General features: G+C 45.7%; 1 protein-coding gene across 2 annotated transcripts in view; it reads left to right on the top strand.

Moving 5' to 3' along the window:
* Positions 1-18,146, top strand: part of LOC122934953 (24-hydroxycholesterol 7-alpha-hydroxylase) — a 72,713-nt gene that overhangs the window by 18,118 nt on the left and 36,449 nt on the right. For both annotated transcript variants that reach the window (XM_044290635.1, XM_044290634.1), the window contains exon 5: positions 14,273-14,366. In XM_044290635.1, the coding sequence (XP_044146570.1) occupies positions 14,273-14,366 (94 nt within the window). The remainder of the gene's footprint in view (positions 1-14,272; positions 14,367-18,146) is intronic.

Here is an 18,146-nt window from a genome sequence, read left to right as displayed (position 1 = left end):
ACAGTGCGCCCTCCCCTCCTCTGCTCCCTCTCCGATCATTGGTGGCAGCGGCACAGGGGGGAGGGAGAGACTGCTTCCTTCTCCCCTGTGCTGCTAAGAGAACATGAGCGCGCTGACAGCAGCACTCTCATGTTCAGAGATACCAGACTGCGCAGCAGCGCAGCAGCGCAGCCCAGTATCGAAAAAATGGAAATCCCGGTATCGTATCGATACCTGGACAAAAGTATCGATTGGTTATTGAAATTTCGATACCCGCAACAACCCTACTAACCATTTTACGATTTGTTAAAAAAATCTTCAGTAAAAACTGTTTGTAAAAAAAAAAAAAAAGAAGCTGTCTCCTCTCCTGACATGTCAGTTTTAGTGATTTTTTGCATCCTCCGTGTAATAACAATTCTGGAGCATCTATTCTCATGACTGTACGATGTGACATTCCCTTATTGCAATGAAGGTCCAGCTGGGTGTTACTGACAGTCTGACATAATAAAATCAGTGCTGCCTCTGTCAGATGCAGGGACACCACCCCCCCAACCGGTAACACCCATCTGGACCTTCGTTGCAAACTGCTAGCAATTCATTCATAGCTTCTAGCAGGAATAATAAAGGAATGGTACATCTTAGCAGTGTCGGACTGGGGTGCCTACGGTCCGCCAGTGGAAATTATTCTAGGGGCCCACCCTACAGCTACCAAAAAGAAATATTACTTGTTCATTTTTCGGGCTCATGCACATGAATATTTGCGGTTTAGCGCATAATACAGAACGGTATTGTGCACGGCTCTATATCAGATTGTTCATTGTAGTTGATACCCTAATCTGTTAGGTCCCTTTTACACAGGATGACAGAGCAGGAGACTGTTGGGGAGGAAACTTTCCTATCCGACAATTGCCTGCTCTTTAACGGAGGAGATCGCTGTATTTCCATGCAGTGATCTCCATTGTATGGGGAGCAGTGATCACTACTGTCAGTGTTCTTCCACATACTGACTAGTTGTCTGCCGGCGGCAGATCGGGATTACACAGCACAATCTACTTCCAGTAAATGATCGTTTTTATGTGCGCACAAACAATCAAATTACTGTAATCAGCCTACAAGGCATCCACCGCAGCCAGTACGCCCAAGAGCTACACGGTGACCCGTGTCACGGTGAACTACACGGTGCCAATATTTCTATCTTTATTTTATTTTACATAATAAAGCATTTTTTTTAAATCATGTTTCCATTTCTGAAAGCCATATATTTTTTATTTTTCTGCCAATGATCTTGTGTAGGGGCTCCTTTTTTGACATATTTATTGTTGCATTTTTTTGGGTTGCATATGATAGGGGATAGGTCATGTCATTTTTATAGAGCAGGTCGTTACAGACGCAGCGATGCCTAATATGTCTATTTTTTATTTTATTTTTTCTATTAAAGGGATTGTCTCATCTCAGACAATGGGGGCATATTGCTAGGATATGCCCCCATTGTCTTCTAGGTCCGGACCCACACCTATATTGAGAATGGAGCCCTGAAAGTGGTGGAGGGCGCGCTGCGCATACGCAGCCGCCGTCCATTTCTTTTCTATGCGGCCGCCACAAATAGCTATGCGCTGGCTATTTCCGTCGGGCCCGTAGAAATGAATAGGAGCGGTGGCCGCTGGTCATGAGCGGTACGCTCCCATTCACTTCTATGGGGAGACCGCTTGGTGGTGGACGGGCCGGAGTCCTCCAGCCACCACCCTGTGGGGCTCCGTTACTGCAATAGGTGGGACCCACATCTATAAGACAAGCCATATGCCCCCACTGTCTGAGACACAGTGAAAAATATCTTTTTGTGTTACCATTTTCCGAAAGCCATTTTTTTTATGTTTTGGGCGATTGTCTTATGTAGGCGCTTGTTTTTTGCATGATGATTTGACCGTTTGATTGGTACCATTTCGGAGTACATACGATTTTTAGATTGCTTGGCATTAGACTTGGCACAGTTTTTTTCTTTTGTTTTTTTTATGGCATTCACCTGAGGGGATAGATCGTGTGATATTTTTATAGAGAGTTGTTACAGAAGAAGCGATACCTAATATATATCTGTTTTTCTTTTTTTCTGTTATTTATAATTTTATATGACTTTATTATGGGAAAGCTGCATTTTTTTTTTTTTTTTTTACTTAAAACCTTGGTATTTTACAGGTTAATACAAAAAAACAAAGAAACAACTAAAGCACAAAATGCCGCCATACACTGCGCCCACCTGACACTGCCATACACAGGGCCCACCTGATGCCGCCATACACAGCGCCCACCTGATGCCGCCATACACAGTGCCTACCTGACGCCGCCATACACAGCGACCACCAGACGCCGCCATACACAGTGCCCACCTGATGCTGCCATACACAGCGCCCACCTGACGCTGCCATACACAGCGCCCACCTGACGCTGCCATACACTGCGCCCGCTTGACGCTGCCATACACATCGCCCACCTAAAGCTGCCACACACTGCGCCCACCTGACACTGCCATACACATCGCCCACCTGACGTTGCCACACTGCACCCGCCTGATGCTGCCACACAATGCGCCCACCTGCCGCTGCCATACACTGCCCCCGCCTGATGCTGCCATACACTGCCCCCACCTGATGCTGCCATACACTGCCCCCACCTGATGCTGCCATACACAGCACAGTTGAGTAAATGGAACTTTTTTTTATTATACTCACAATCAAATCGTGATAAAACGCCTTATAAAATTACTATACAATCAGGTCCATCAAATCCAATGTCCCTAGGGCATTGGATTTGATGGACCTGATAGACCTGATTGTATAATAATTTTATAAGGCGTTTTATCACGATTTGATTGTGAGTATAATAAAAAAAGTTCCATTTACTCAACTGTGCGGCCCTTCACTATGTACCCGAAACTTTGATTCCGTAGGAAGGTTGCTTTGAGGATAGGCTGCTACCCACGGGATTTAGGTGTGCTGGTTGTGTCAAAGGAGATTGCCGCTTCTCTAGAGCTTGTGAATTGGGACGTATACCTGGCAGCGCAACCACCTTTTTTTTATAAAGACTGGTTTATTGTTATTTTACCTGCATCACACAGAGGTCAGCGAAGCCGATCGAACATCAGGAAACGCAGTGGTTTACTTGTGTTTTTTCCATTTTAAATCTTGCCATACACAGCGTCCATCTGACGCTGCCAGACACAGCGCCCACCTGACGCTGCCATACACAGAGCCCGCCTAACGCTGCCATACACAGCGCCCACCTGACGCTGCCATACACAGCGCCCACCTGACGCTGCCATACACAGCGCCCGCCTAACGCTGCCATACACAGCGCCCACCTGACGCTGCCATACACAGAGCCCGCCTAACGCTGCCATACACAGCACCCGCCTGACGCTGCCATACACAGAGCCCGCCTAACGCTGCCATACACAGAGCCCGCCTAACGCTGCCATACACAGCGCCCGCCTGACGCTGCCATACACTGCGCTCGCCTGACGCTGCCATACACAGCGCCCGACTGACGCTGCCATACACAGTGCCCGACTGACGCTGCCATACACAGTGCCCGACTGACGCTGCCATACACAGCGCCCGACTGAGGCTAATATATACATATAACATATACAGCTCTACAACATGTCCATTACACAGATAGAACTACTGTGTGCACATTACACACACAAAACTGTACAACAGACTGGTTACACCGACATAGCCCTGCTTTATACACACCTTCCATACATGAAGTACCTCTGCATTTTCCGCCAGCACAAACCTACATGGAGCCTGTGTTCCCCTAACTCCTCCCACACACATGGCTGATCACATGACTGTGACATCACCACAGGTCCTGTAACCACAACCTAGTGTTTAGTCCAGTGTCTGCAGCTGCTCATGGTGAGAGAGATGTCCGTGATGGGCAGGGCTTATTGGGAGAGGGGCGGGGCTTAAACTAGGCAGGGGCCCACCGAGGATTTCCCCGACTCCCCAGTGGGCCAGTCCGAGCCTGCATCATAGGGTTAGGCCTCTTTCACACGACCGTTTTTTTTTTTCCCGTTTGCGGGCCTTTTTTTACATTCCGTATACGGAACCATTTATTTCAAGGGTTTCGCAAAAATAACGGAATCTACTCCGTATGCATTCCATTTCCGTATTTCCTTTTTTCCGTTGAAAGATAGAACATGTCCTATTATTGCCTGCATATTCCGTGGCTCCAATTAAGTCAATGGGTCTGCAAAAAAAACCGGAACACATACAGAATGTGAGGGCCCACCAGAGCGATTAGCTTGGGGGACTCATGGGGGCAATGACCCCCATATTTTAGGTCAGTTACTATGCAGTATATGTTTTCTGCCCCCCTTGCTTTTCCCGCTCTTATTTTACAGGTAATTTACCTCAAAGAAGAAGAATTCAGTTGGAGCTGGTTTTGTTGATATTGTAAATTCTGTATGGCAACTGGAGAGGAGCTTCTAATTGGTTGCTGCCCTGTTGCTGGGGGAGAATCCCAGCTCTGTGATTTGCCCCTGCCTGCAAGGCGGGAAATTTGTCCCCTTTATATCCCCAGGTTCGCCGCTACCTCAGGGCAGTCGCCGCGGATCTGGACAGCGCACCAGGATGGAGGATTTACTGCGCCAGCTGATCGGGAGAGCGGAGTCTGCCGGCGGAGAAGAATGGCTGAGAACCTGCCTGATGATGCCGCCGTCTCGCCTACCGCCGCCATCGCCTCAGAGGTCGCCGTCGCCGCCGCTCCTGATGTCGGCTGAAGAAAGGAGGGAGCCGGAAGACGGAGGAGCCATCCCGGAGCTGTGTTCAGAGGAGCCATCTGCTGACCAGTGTCAGGGGGAGAAGTTGTCTGCGCTGCCTCGCAAAAGAGCTCGTAAAACCAGGAGCGCTTATACTCCTCCCCCTCCGAAGGCTGGACGCCGGCGCAGCAGCAGAGCAGAGACTGTGGCCTCCGGCCAGAGCCGAAGGTCCTCCAGGAGCGTCGAGTCAAGAGGACAGAGCGGCGTTCCGCTCTGTACAGCAGGTCCCAGTACCAGCAGGGGGCAGCGTCATCGGCAAGCGACGATTCCAGAGCCACGTCATCAACATGCAGCGGTGCCGGTGAGACGTCATCAGCAAGCTGCCAGTGAAGGAGTATCAGCGCAGGCTTGCGCTTCACAAGGTTTTCAGCAGGAGGTTTTAGGGCTACCTGTTGAGAGGCTCCCACCTCATGTGGTTGAGCTGGCTCCAGGCCCCTCAAGTAAATCTTCTCTACAGTCAGCTGCAGCCTCTGGACCAGCCCAGGAGGGACACCCTGTTGGTGAGATTCTCAATGTTTTGTCTGTGTCTGACTCAGCGTTGGTAGCTGGTCTGGTTAAGCTGCTAGTGGAAACTACTGGCAGGCGAAAGGTTAATTCAGCTTCAGATGTCTGGAGCTCTAAGTCTGATCAGGTCAGTCTGCCTAGTATTGAGAGTGGCAGTGGGTTACCTAATGTTGAAAAAGGTACTGGTGTGAAGGAAATTTGTTTTAAGGAAGCTTTAGCTTGTGAGGTTTCACCGCTTGGTTTTCATTTAAGTAATATTATCAAAGAGCGAATTTGGAGAATGGAATATGTGGAGTTAATGTCATTATTACCGTCTTCAAAAGATCAGGTTGTTAAGAAGGATGACAGAGTGGAGGAAGAAAGAAAGCGTTTTCTTCCCAGGTCTTTTAATAACTGGCTACAAGCCTTTTGTATTTATTCCGCAGTACTGGGTGAAAAGCATCCTGAGCTTTGTTCAGGACTTTTTCAGCATCTGGATATAATTATAGAAGCATACCGAAATTTTGGCGGGATGGCTTGGTTTCAGTATGACGAGACATTCCGTCAGAAGCTAGCGGTACACCCGTCTCTTAAGTGGGGGGTGAAGGATATTGGTCTATGGGTGAATTTGATGTTACCCCAGAAATCGGTTCCAGTTAGGTCATCTAATCCTTCACAAACCACTATGAGAAAAGGGGTGTGTTTTGCCTTTAACGAGGCCACTTGTAAATGGGCTAGTAACTGTCGTTTTAAGCATGAGTGTTCCTTTTGTGGAGGTACCCATCCCATGTCTCGCTGTTTCAAAAGGAACTCCCTATCTGGCCAGCAGCAACCAAATACCAGGGAGCTCGTTTCTAAAAGCATTGAGTCCTGTGAGGTTAGCAGAAATGCAACCATGGCTCGTCCATTATCCAGATCGTCAGAAAGCTGAGATGCTTTTTAAAGGGTTTCAGTATGGCTTTGAGGTGCCACAGTTTCTGGGTGTTGGTTGCTGCTGGGTTGAAAATCTGAAATCAGTTTTCTTACATAAAGAGGTAGTTAGGAATAAGTTGCAGAAAGAGCTTGATTTGGATAGAATTGCTGGCCCCTTTTTAGAACCTCCTTTTGAGAACTTTAGGCTTTCTCCTTTGGGCGTTGTGCCAAAGAAAGAGCCTGGGGATTTTAGAATTATCCATCACCTGTCGTATCCTGAAAAAAGCTCTTTAAATGACATGGTGGATAAGTCAAAAGCCTCAGTTGTCTATGCCTCTTTTGATAATGCGTTGGCGCTGTTGCGGTCTTTTGGTAAGGGAGCATTGTTAGCAAAGGCGGACATTAAGTCAGCTTTCCGTTTATTGCCAGTTTTGCCTTCAGGTTTTAATTCCTTAGGTTTTCATTTTGATGGTTATTTTTATTTTGATAAATGTCTCCCAATGGGTTTTTCTCTGTCTTGTTATTATTTTGAAGCCTTTTCATCGTTCATTCAGTGGGTTGTTGAGTTTGATATTAAAAGGGGGGGTGTTTTACATTATTTAGATGACTTCTTGTTTATTGGATTTCCTGATTCTAATCTATGTTCTGAATTGTTAGTCAGATTTTTAGACATTTGTTCTTGCTTTGGTATTCCTGTAGCAGCAGAAAAAACAGTTCTTCCTTGTTTATGTTTAGAATTTTTAGGGATTGTCATTGATGCTGAGAATATGGTGTTTAGGCTGCCAGTAGAGAAGATAGTTAAAATCAGGTCTTTGTTAATTTCTTTGTTAGGTAGGAGGAAGTGTAGTTTGAGGGAAATGCAGTCTTTATTAGGATATTTGAATTTTGCTAGTAGAGTTATTCCTATAGGGAGGGTTTTTTGTAGGCGTCTTTATTTTTCCACTAGGGGTTTAGTGTCTCCAAATTCTCATATTAGATTGACAAGATGTCTGAAAGAAGATATGTCTGTCTGGCTGGAATTTTTGCAGGACTTCAATGGCTCTAGCTGTTGGCAGGAAGAATTTGTGGAATCGGATGCCTTGGGCCTGTTTACAGACGCAGCTGGAAGCTGTGGCTATGGGGCATTTTGGAGTGGAAAGTGGTCAGCGGAAAAGTGGCCGTCATCATGGGTGTGCAATGGTTTCACAAAAAATGTCGTTTTATTGGAACTTTTTCCAGTAATTGTTGCAATTGTGTTATGGGGTCGTGATTATAGGAATAAAAGGATATTGTTACATTCAGATAATAAAGGGGTTTGTTTTGCCATCAATACTCTTTCTTCAAAATCCGATGTAGTAGTTAAACTATTGAGGCATTTGGTTCTTTTTTGTATGCAGTATAATATATGGATTAAAGCTAAATATATAGTAGGTTCGTCAAATGTTGTAGCTGATGCATTATCTCGTTTTCAGTTTTTGAAGTTCCGGGAAGTAGCGCCGGAAGCGGAGATGGAAGGGAATCCGTGCCCTCGTCATCTTTGGGATTTGATATGGGACTAATTTGTGATTCTATTAAGCACTCTCTGGCCCCAAGAACATGGGCAGCATATGCTGCTGCATGGCAGGATTGGTTGAATTTTGTTAATTCAGTTACAGGTAGTGTTAATGTTAATGAGTTGAGTTATGGGTTGCTTTTTGTTGCTAGTTTATTTAAAAAGAACTTGTCCCCTTCATCGATCTATTCCTTTATTGGGATCGCTATGTAACACACTGCCTAAAGTTTGTTTTGATACTTTTGAGTCTTTGCTTTTCCGTACTGCTTTCGTGTTAGCATTCTTTGCAGCTTTAAGAATTAGCGAGTTAGTTGCGGCCAGTCGTAGAGTGTGTTCTGGTTTGGATTTTTCTGATGTACAGTCATGTGAAAAAATTAGGACACCCTTTGAAAGCATGTGGTTTTTTGTAACATTTTTAATAAAAGGTTATTTCATCTCCGTTTCAACAATACAGAGAGATTAAAGTAATCCAACTAAACAAAGAAAACTGAAGAAAAGTCTTTTCAAGATCTTCTGTAAATGTCATTCTACAAAAATGCCTATTCTAACTGAGGAAAAAGATAGGACACCCTCACATGTATTCCCTCTTAAATTGGCTCAGATCTCACACAGGTATATCACACCAGGTGCACATAATTAGTAGATCGTTACTCTGCATGTTGAATGAGGCTTGCCCTATTTAAACCTCAGACATTTAGTTTGGTGTGCTCCTGACTGTTGAAGTGAGAGTGAGCACCATGGTGAGAGCAAAAGAGCTGTCAGAGGACTTCAGAAAAAAGATTGTAGCAGCCTATGAGTCTGGGAAGGGATTTAAAAAGATCTCAAAAGATTTTGAAATCAGCCATTCCACTGTCCGGAAGATAGTCTACAAGTGGAGGGCTTTCAAAACAACTGCCAACATGCCCAGGACTGGTCGCCCCAGCAAGTTCACCCCAAGAGCAGACCGCAAGATGCTAAAAGAGGTCTCCAAAAACCCTAAAGTGTCATCTCGAGAACTACAGCAGGCTCTGGCTACTGTTGATGTAGAAGTACATGCCTCTACAATCAGAAAGAGACTGTACAAGTTTAACTTGCATGGGAGGTGTGCAAGGAGGAAACCTTTGCTTTCCAAGAGAAACATCGAGGCCAGACTGACATTTGCCAAAGATAAAGTTGACAAAGACCAGGACTTCTGGAATAATGTTCTTTGGACAGATGAGTCCAAAATTAAATTATTTGGACACAACAGCAGAGGACATGTTTGGCGTAAACCAAACACAGCATTCCAAGAAAAGAACCTCATACCAACTGTGAAGCATGGAGGTGGAAGTGTCATGGTTTGGGGCTGCTTTGCTGCAGCAGGACCTGGTCAGCTCACCATCATAGAATCCACGATGAATTCTACTGTGTATCAGAAGGTGCTTGAAGAACATGTGAGACCATCAGTTAGAAAATTAAAGCTGAAGCGGAACTGGACCATGCAACATGACAATGACCCAAAACATACTAGTAAATCAACCAAAGATTGGCTGAAAAAGAAGAAATGGAGAGTCCTGGAATGGCCAAGTCAAAGTCCAGATTTGAATCCCATTGAGATGCTGTGGGGTGACTTGAAAAGGGCTGTACGTGCAAGAAACCCCTCAAACATCTCACAGCTGAAAAAGTTCTGCATTGAGGAGTGGGGTAAAATTTCCTCAGACCGATGTCGAAGACTGGTAGATGGCTACAAGAACCGTCTCACTGCAGTTATTTCAGCCAAAGGAGGTAACACTCGCTATTAGGGGCAAGGGTGTCCTATCTTTTTCCTCAGTTAGAATAGGCATTTTTGTAGAATGACATTTACAGAAGATCTTGAAAAGACTTTTCTTCAGTTTTTTTTGTTTAGTCGGATTACTTTAATCTCTCTGTATTGTTGAAACGGAGATGAAATAACCTTTTATTAAAAATGTTACAAAAAACCACATGCTTTCAAAGGGTGTCCTAATTTTTTCACATGACTGTATCTTTAAAAGGTGATGTAGTGGAAATTTTTCTTAGAAGGTCAAAGACTGATCAATACGGGAGAGGTAGATTAATTAAATTGAATGTTTGGGAAGGTTCGGAATTATGTCCAGTTAGTGTAGTAAGGTCTTGGCTGGAGGTTCGCCCGGCGCTGAGCGGCCCATTTTTAGTTCATAGAGATTGTTCTCCGCTCACTAAATTCCAATTTAGTTCTGTATTGAAAAAATGTCTGTCTTTTTTGAATCTTGGGTCTTGTAAGATATCTTCTCACTCCTTTAGAATTGGTGCCGCTACTGAGGCGGCACGGGCAGGGTTGGATGAGTCAATTGTCAGGAGAATTGGGCGTTGGGACTCTCATCGGGTTAAGTTATATGTTAGGCCAGATTTAATTTTATCAGTCTGAATGTTTTTCTGTTTTTGCAGGTAGTCATATTGTGGTCTGGATTATGGGCCACTCCTTTATTTTTTGGGCTCAGAAGCGAGCGGAGAAGAGAATATATTCTGAGAACCTATCGTTTGATTCAGCTGACCTGCATGTTTTTTGGTGGGGTGTTAGAGGGTTGGGTTGGAAGCGTGTACTGTCAGAAATTCGTAAACTTTTATTGAAATGGCCGGTTCCCAATCTTCTTGTGCTTCACCTGGGTGGTAATGACATAGGGAGACTGAAAACGTGTGAATTGTTATGGGTTATGAAGAGGGATTTGTCGTTGTTGCAATGTATGCTCCCTTTTACTACTCTGGTTTTTTCTGAAATAGTCCCTCGTCTCATATGGTCAGGTAAGGAAGGTATTTTTCTTGATAAAATACGCAAACGGGTGAATAGGGCGTTAGCGAAATTTCTTCCTTTGGTGGGTGGGTTTAGTTATAGACATATAGATCTGGAGGGCTTCGTGCCTGGGCTCTACAGATCGGACAATGTCCATCTTTCTGATGTTGGGATTGATGTTTTTAATTTAGGTCTTCAAAATATAATAGAGAAATGGCTGCGGTGCTTTGGGGGGCCTCGCCTATGCTAGGCTTGGCTTGTGGGGCTGTATCGCTCAGCTGATGCTGAGTGGATCTTGGTCTATATGGATGGTTTTTAATTGGTATTTATTGTTATGGTTATGGTTTTGATTATTAATTAATTTATTAAATTATTTATTGGTTTTAATCTTGGTTACCCTTAATAAAGCACTTCGGCCATTTCTATTCCATTAAGAAAAAGTTGTCAGTGTTTTTATTTAGCTTAATCACAATATGAGGGAGGAAGAGTGGGTCATTTGCCTCCATGTGAGGGCCCACCAGAGCGATTAGCTTGGGGGACTCATGGGGGCAATGACCCCCATATTTTAGGTCAGTTACTATGCAGTATATGTTTTCTGCCCCCCTTGCTTTTCCCGCTCTTATTTTACAGGTAATTTACCTCAAAGAAGAAGAATTCAGTTGGAGCTGGTTTTGTTGATATTGTAAATTCTGTATGGCAACTGGAGAGGAGCTTCTAATTGGTTGCTGCCCTGTTGCTGGGGGAGAATCCCAGCTCTGTGATTTGCCCCTGCCTGCAAGGCGGGAAATTTGTCCCCTTTATATCCCCAGGTTCGCCGCTACCTCAGGGCAGTCGCCGCGGATCTGGACAGCGCCCGCCCTCCCACCCCTTTAATTTTGTGCTATCTGTCGCTGTGCTTTATTAGAGGGGCTGTATCGCTCAGCTGATGCTGAGTGGATCTTGGTCTATATGGATGGTTTTTAATTGGTATTTATTGTTATGGTTATGGTTTTGATTATTAATTAATTTATTAAATTATTTATTGGTTTTAATCTTGGTTACCCTTAATAAAGCACTTCGGCCATTTCTATTCCATTAAGAAAAAGTTGTCAGTGTTTTTATTTAGCTTAATCACAATATGAGGGAGGAAGAGTGGGTCATTTGCCTCCATGTACTCCGTATGTCTTCTGTATCCGTTCTGTTTTTGCGGAACAATTCATTAAGAAATGTTATGCCCAGCCCAATTTTTTCTATGTAATTACTGTATACTGTATATGCCATACGGAAAAACAGAACAGAAACGGAAACAAAAAAACCGGATCTGTTAAAAAACGGACCGCAAAATACTGAAAAAGCCATACGGTTGTGTGAAAGAGGCCTTATAAGAATAGATGCTTTGGAATTGTTATTATATCAGGAGTGGTGACAGGTCCTCTTGGGGTGCTTTTCTCCCTTTTCCAGTTGAGAAAATAAAATATTTGATGTTCAAATGACATTTCATTAAGGCCTCATGCACACGACCGTTCCGTTTCTTGCGGTCCGCAAATTGCGGACCTGCAAAACACGGAAGCCACCCGTGTGCCTTCCACAATTTGCGGAACGGAACAGGCAGCCCATTGTAGAAATGCCTATTCTTGTCTGCAAAACGGACAAGAATAGGACATGTTATATTTTTTTTGCAGGGCTACGGAACGCGGAGTGCACACGGAGTGCTGTCCGCATCTTTTGCGGCCCCATTGCAGTGAATGGGTCCGCACCTGAGCCGCAAAAAACTGTGGCTCGGATGCGGACCAGAACAACAGTCGTGTGCATGAGGCCAAAATGTAATATTTCATTTGTTGTTCCAAATTTAAAAAAAAAAAATTCTATAAAACACCTGCGGTGTTAAGCCAATCATTATACCCCTAGGTGTTTAGTTTCCAAAATTAGGTAACCTTTTCTGATTTTACACTGTACTGGTATCTCAAGGGCTCTGCAAATGTGACATGGCACCTGAGAACCATTCCACTGAAATTTGCCCTCCAAAAGCCAAATGGCGCTCCTTCCCTTATGAACCCTGCAGTGTGCCCATACAGCGGTATACGAACACATATGAGGCATCGCAGTATTCAGGAAAAAATGCATAACAATTTGTATTGTGCTTTTTCTCTTGTTACCCTTTGCAAAAATGAAAAATCTTGCTGCAATTCACTATATCCGTCATAGCCAGATAATACAGGGAACCGCTGGATCACCATTGACTATAATGAGGACCTGCGGTGATCCTGGCCTGGCCGCTTTTCAGCAAAAACGCTGGGTTTTGGCTGGACAAATACCGCCGCATACAGTGAATACTGGCAGTGTCTTGAAGGGTATAAGTAGACCTTGGCAATCAGTAAATCCATCATTGTCTACTTTGCATGCTCAGGCCCCAGGCAGCAGTTGCTATGACTGCCCGAGATGGTCTCTCAGCTTGACCAGCGGAATATAAATTACGACACATGTCATTTGTAATGATCGGGCCCTTGGCTCAGAACAGGGCCACAGGAGCGGCCTTGATTGAGGTAATGGATATATGTAAGAGAACTTGTTTACTGCTCCAATACATCTCATTGAAGACACGAACAAGCTTTGCAAGAAGTGTGGATTTAAAAGACCTGCAGTTTTGTGTACACAGCTCCCATGCAGATCTATGTGACTCCATATTTATAAACTACAAGCAGACCCCATGTATTGTCGTATCCAGTGCCCGTGATACAAGTCCTACAGTAGAGAAGATATAAGCACGCAGTGCCACTCCTAAGCCTAGTATTTCGGCACGGTCTGCCGCCATGTTGGTTGCCATCTTTAAATTAGCTTTACCGCTTTCTCGGTGGATGAAACGCACCAGGATAATGAAACTGGTTTGATATTGCCTAGGGCAGGGCTCAGCAACTTTTGGCACTACAGTACCCAGTATATAAGGTGTGCCAGCTCAGCACACCTTGTATACCCACCGAGCCAGCTCTGCATAACTTATATACCCACTAAACCAGCTCAGCATACCTTATATAGACACCTGTCGGACATTTATCCCGTGGATAGACCATAAATGTCCACATGGGAGTAGCCCTTTAATTAAAGAGCACCTATCAGCCTTGGTAGGGTTGATCCTGCTGAGCGAGCGAAGCCCCCTTCTTGTTTAAATCTGTGGCCCCGTTTTTCAGAAATCTTTATTTTGTATAGCATATGCTAATTAGGTATTTGGTACACTGAGCGGAAGGCCTAGCCGCCCCACCACCTCGCCTTACCCTCAGAAGGGTAAGATATCAGAAGGGTTATAGTAGTGTATAGTAGCCCTTCTAATCAGTACAGTGCCAGGAGGACAGCCCTGATTCAAGGGGTAGATGCATGTAAAGCAATTGCTTATATTGCAATTCCTTAATCTGTAAGCCAACTTTACTAAAGATCAACCTTTGCTTTCAAGTCTATATACAGGTTTGCAAATATTCTTCATCCCTCCAGTGCATCCAGTATAAAAATGTAGAATTTGGGCAACAGTCTGGATCAAAAAATACCCTACCGTTTTGTGTATGCAGCACCCGTGAAGACCTATGTTGTCTTTGCGGTTCCAAACGAATTCTATGTATCATCGTAGCCTCACTTTGCCTGCCTTTTTGATGACCCTACTGACCAGTCGACTGTAGAAGAGGAGGCAGATGGAAGGGATCAGACTACGCAGGGCTTGTTTGTAGTCTGTAACCATGGCGACACCTAGGTCTGCACAAGAGCTGTATACAAAAGATGCAAGAACTTCTTCACTCAAAACTATTTGCAAAGTTGCTTCACTTTTTTTGTTTTGCAGAGATTGGGCCCAGTCCAAGTGGTGGCTGCTGAACTTATTTAAGAACATTGTCGCTGAAGCCGAGCAAAATAAACCGTCCGAGGACAGCAGTAAGGTAAGAAAACGGGGGCGGACATGGCGGCCTGTGGGCCTGTTCTAGAGCACTGGGAGCACAAGGGGTGCCACCAGATTTAGAGGCATGAAGAACTGGAGCTAAGATCTATGTTGGTAAAGGGAGGCATAGGAGCTGCCACTGGAGAGGGGAGGGGGGGGAGAATATGATTCATGACTTTGGCAGATGTTAAAGGGGGTTGTGTCCCATAACATATTCTACATTTTTTCAAACCAGCACCTGGATCTGAATACTTTTGTAATTGCATGTCATTAAAAATTTAGTATAGTCACCGAGTTATTCAATAAAACGTATGTGTATAGCGCCACCTGCTGTTTGTTCTTTTCCTTATTTTTGGGTCCGTCTCCCTGAGCTGGTCGAATGTGTTCAGTTTAAATCTTCAACTGCCACCGGCCATGTGTTCTGATAGAAGCTGTGGCTGTTACGGGGAGAGAGCTGCAGCAGAAAGGACACGCTCCCCAATCAACAGAGCAACTGGAGCAATGAATGGAGGGAGATCTCTAGGTCCATATGAGGTCCAGGGCTGGTTCTCATGTACTATATCATGTCTGATTTTCATTTTTTACATCAATCATGGCAAGACCCCTTTAAAGCTGGCAATCAGCGGCATTTTGGCTGACTGGATGCTGGCGGTAGGAGCAGAGAGAAATATGAGACTGCACTCCAGACTTTTTGCTGCAAATACTTAATCAAAGTTGTACGATAGTGACAGTCAAATTTTAGCCTGTGCCAACGTTTCAGACCTAATGGTCCTTGTTCAGGTTTGGCTATGTAGTAAGGTGCAGTATGAGTCAACTCCGTACATACTGAGGCCTGCAGGGATGGCGTCCTGGAAGTGAAAGCTGGTGCTAGGGACGTTCCAGGACATTGTGGCTGGTAGTGGGGGGCATTGTGGCTGAAGGTAGTGTTGGGAGCATTATGGCTACCTTTACGTGGCACACTTTGGCTGCCGCTGTGTGAGGGGAGGGCCAAATAATTTTAAGCATTTGGCTAAGGCTCTGTAGTGTACAGAAATCTAGAAGACTGACGGCTGAGATCACATATAAATATAAAGAAGCTAGACAGGCCCGGGGTGACTCCATAAGGTCCTGGTAGGTTGTCCCAGGTATGTGGAGCCATGCTGACTGCAGTGCGTCCCACAGCTGGAGGGGGCGTGGGGGAGGATCCTTAGAGTGGACACGACCATCGAGGTGGTCCCACAGCTGCTGGAGGGGGCGTGGGGGAGGATCCATAGAGTGGACATGACCATCGAGGTGGTCCCACAGCTGCTGGAGGGGGCGTGGGGGAGGATCCATAGAGTGGACACGACCATCGAGGTGGTCCCACAGCTGCTGGAGGGGGCGTGAGGGAGGATCCATAGAGTGGACATGACCATCGAGGTAGTCCCACAGCTGCTGGAGGGGGCGTGGGGGAGGATCCATAGAGTGGACACGACCATCGAGGTGGTCCCACAGCTGCTGGAGGGGGCGTGGGGGAGGATCCATAGAGTGGACATGACCATCGAGGTGGTCCCACAGCTGCTAGAGGGGGCGTGGGGGAGGATCCATAGAGTGGACACGACCATCGAGGTGGTCCCACAGATGCTCAAGTCTGGGGAATTAGGGGCCCAGGGTAGTACTTAGAAGTCTTCCAGCTAATGTCGGACATTTCTAGGTATGTGATTTGTGAGTTGCGGAAAGATAACATCTCCCCCAGGGAAGACAATCAGCATGTATGGGTGGACGTGATCTGCAAGGATGGATCCATACCCAAATCAGTGGAGAGAGCCTTCTACATGGATGAGTGACCCAGAGAATGCCACAAAAACATCCCCCAGACCATAACGCTGCCACCACCAGCTTGTGTTCTTCCAGCAATGGTTGCAGGGTGTTTGTTCTCTGATGTTTCTCGACAACTTCCATCCATCCCATAAAGCAGAAAATATGACTCTTCGGAGAAGACAACCCTTTACCAATCAGCAAAGTCCAATTCCGAAACTGCCACAAAAACTGAAGCCTTTTTTACCGTTGCAGCTTTATTATCAGAGGTGGAGTGACCGTCCGTCTGCTCCGGAGCCCCATACACTGTAGGGTCACTGAGCTCTTGTGTTAGACACACGTCTGGTGGCCCCTGGGTCATTTTGGGGTTGAGCTGCTTCCCTGTAGTGTGTTGGTCCGTTCTCGCTCACCTTCATATCTGACGTTCACCTCTCACATCAGTGGCACGTGGTGCTCCGCAGTCTTCGCATCTTTTATTCACAATAGTGACATTTGTCACGGCGCAGTTTCAGAAATACCTCCACCCTTGGTCCAGAAGCCAATGATCATCACTTTTTACAACTCTGATAAATCACCCCTTTTACCCATAACAGGAGCGAGGTATACCCGTGCAGACAGCCTATCGCATACCTTACATACCCACCGAGTCAGTTCAGCACACATATACCCTCCGAGCCAGCTCAGCACACCTTATATACCCACCGAGCCAGCTCAGCACACCTTATATACCCACCGAGCAAGCTCAGCATAACATATTCACCGAACCAGCTCAGCACACCTTATATACCCACCGAACCAGCTCAGCACACCTTATATACCCACCGAACCAGCTCAGCACACCTTATATACCCATCGAACCAGCTCAGCACACCTTATATACCCATCGAACCAGCTCAGCACACCTTATATACCCACCGAGCCAGCTCAGCATAACTTATATATCCACCGAACCAGCTCAGCACACCTTATATACCCACTGAGCCAGCTCAGCATAACTTATATATCCACCGAACCAGCTCAGCACACCTTATATACCCACCGAGCCAGCTCAGCATTGCTTATATACCAACCGAACCAGCTCAGCACACCTTATATACCCATCGAACCAGCTCACCACACCTTATATACCCACCGAGCCAGCTCAGCACACCTTATATACCCACCGAACCAGCTCAGCACACCTTATATACCCACCGAGCCAGCTCTGCATAACTTATATACCCACTGAAAAAGCTCAGCACACCTTATATACCCACTGAACCAGCTCAGAACACCTTATATATCCACCGAACCAGCTCAGCACACCTTATATACCCACCGAGCCAGCTCAGCACACCTTATATACCCACCGAGCAAGCTCAGCATAACTTATATATTCACTGAACCAGCTCAGCACACCTTATATACCCACCGAACTAGCTCAGCACACCTTATATACCCATCGAACCAGCTCAGCACACCTTATATACCCACCGAGCCAGCTCAGCATAACTTATATATCCACCGAACCAGCTCAGCACACCTTATATACACACCGAGCCAGCTCAGCATAACTTATATATCCACCGAACCAGCTCAGCACACCTTATATACCCACCGAGCCAGCTCAGCATTGCTTATATACCAACCGAACCAGCTCAGCACACCTTATATACCCATCGAAACAGCTCACCACACCTTATATACCCACCGAGCCAGCTCAGCACACCTTATATACCCACCGAACCAGCTCAGCACACCTTATATACCCACCGAGCCAGCTCTGCATAACTTATATACCCACTGAAAAAGCTCAGCACACCTTATATACCCACTGAACCAGCTCAGAACACCTTATATACCCACCGAACCAGCTCAGCACACCTTATATACCCACCGAACCAGCTCAGCACACCTTATATACCCACCGAACCAGCTCAGCACACATGACTTCCTTCATGAGCTACACGCTGCCAACATTGAAAGCAGGAAGTGGTCATAATAATTGGGATTCAACTGTGTATAA

Source organism: Bufo gargarizans, chromosome 4 (assembly GCF_014858855.1).
Source record: "Bufo gargarizans isolate SCDJY-AF-19 chromosome 4, ASM1485885v1, whole genome shotgun sequence".
In the NCBI taxonomy this organism is placed as follows: domain Eukaryota; kingdom Metazoa; phylum Chordata; class Amphibia; order Anura; family Bufonidae; genus Bufo; species Bufo gargarizans.
This window is presented reverse-complemented; position numbering and strand designations above follow the sequence as displayed.